The sequence below is a fragment of the Hermetia illucens genome, chromosome 6, assembly GCF_905115235.1.
Source record: "Hermetia illucens chromosome 6, iHerIll2.2.curated.20191125, whole genome shotgun sequence".
Lineage (NCBI taxonomy): Eukaryota > Metazoa > Arthropoda > Insecta > Diptera > Stratiomyidae > Hermetia > Hermetia illucens.
Genome location: NC_051854.1, coordinates 79,134,569 through 79,136,112, shown reverse-complemented (window position 1 = coordinate 79,136,112; position 1,544 = coordinate 79,134,569). Strand labels below are relative to the sequence as shown.

At 38.8% G+C, this 1,544-nt stretch overlaps 1 protein-coding gene across 1 annotated transcript; it reads right to left on the bottom strand.

Annotated features, from left to right (window-relative positions):
- Positions 1-432: 432 nt before the first annotated feature.
- LOC119660054 lies at positions 433-1,207 on the bottom strand. Its single transcript, XM_038068433.1, has 2 exons — positions 1,126-1,207; positions 433-936 (listed from the first exon to the last, which is right to left on the bottom strand). Exons 1-2 carry the CDS (start codon positions 1,195-1,197, stop codon positions 433-435), a joined length of 576 nt encoding a protein of 191 aa, XP_037924361.1. The 5' UTR covers positions 1,198-1,207.
- Between the last annotated feature and the right edge of the window lie 337 nt (positions 1,208-1,544).

The following is a 1,544-nucleotide window of genomic DNA, read 5'->3' as shown; positions in this document are numbered from 1 at the left end:
TACAATCGCATTCTGTGCACGGGAGTGAGCGGTCAAAATCAGCAACGGGTGTGCTTTCGGGGACAAAGTCCTAGCGCTAGTTTTGTGAGGTCTGGTCTATGCTTAGCTGATTCTGGAACTCAAGGTTGAATCGCTCGTGCCGTCGCGGTCAATTAATACCGGCCTAATGTATTCTACTCGACCAGGGTCCCGATATTATCGAAGTCTCCGGGGACTTCCAGTGTGTCCCGAGTGCTAGCGATTCACTTTTCCCAGAGAAATTTTCTCAAGGCTGCTATCTAGGAAGTAAGTGTATAATGGTTCTTTCTCCGGTACTTTGGTTGTGCCACTCTTCGTAGTCAAAAGTAGTGACTGAATTAGGAAGATAAGTTAATTGACAGAGGATTTAGTAACTGACAAATGGAGTTTAATCCAATTTAAAAATTGTGCACCTTAAAATCGGTTTCCTCCCCTGCACTGCTGTTTTATAATAAAATTAATTAACACTTGAGCTATAAAATCAACATTATCACTTGGGCCGTGTTCATGGTAACTTAAATCCATTGTCACAATCGTGTTTGGTTTGTAGAAAAATCCTGCTGGAAATACTTTTCCAAGCTTTGCGTTGAAAATAGCGTAACGAGCAGGCGGAATGGGGCATTTTAGTGTGATATTGGTAAATAAAAGTGTGGCGCGAAGAGCCGACTCCATAAAAGGGAAACGTCTGGATAAACGAACCAGCTGGCAAACGAGGGTTGTTTGATTGAACAGGACTTCTTCCTCTATTTTGTCCGGTTTCCAACGCGTAATTATTAATTTGAAAGTCGGATTTATGAGTGCTTGAAGTAGGTCCAATGTGAAGCCAAAGTAGGTGAGGGTGTAGTTGGTTGAGTTGAAAATAATTATTGCGTTGTTGGCGACGACCCTCATTGCTCCCAACTCAACATGGAAACATGCCTGAAACAAGATATGTACATAGATAAACGGCGCATTAGCTACAGATATAAAACAAACTTTCAAATAAAATATCTAAAAATATCACAAAACAAAATTAGATTCAGGTTTAATGATGGAATTAGTTTTCACCACTTCTGCTTGACTTCCAATTCTATTCAATTTTGAATAGTCTCATTTACAAAGGCTTACCGGTGTCACATCGCTCATTAATACTTTCATAGAACATACTATAAAAAGTAAGGTCCTAGTGTGGTCAACCATTATTGGCCAACTGTTGCGGAATGACTAACAATTCGGAATGATAGCTGATTACTAATCTAAATTGTTTTACTTGTTGCGCAATTGAATTTGAAAAATGATGATTATTTGATTACAAACCTCCAAGTTACACATCCGAATATTTAGATAAATTTTCTGATAACCTTTAATGGGGAAGGAAAGCATAATTAGGCTTTTTATGCTGAATAAATCCCGCTGTTCACCTGGAACAAGATGCAAGGCAGATATTCAGTAGCGAAAAAGATGATCATTAATCACATTTTTTTTGGGACTCTACGACTACTAATAAGAACATAAATAGTTAGTAGGCCGGAAACCACCTTGACGTA

Excerpts from the sequence above, each read along its gene's own strand:
- LOC119660054 (XM_038068433.1), bottom strand. The coding sequence starts at position 1,197 with ATGGTTGACCACACTAGGACCTTACTTTTTATAGTATGTTCTATGAAA. Across the intron at positions 937-1,125 it reads TAATGAGCGATGTGACACCG|GCATGTTTCCATGTTGAGTT; the intron begins GTAAGCCTTTGT and ends ATCTTGTTTCAG.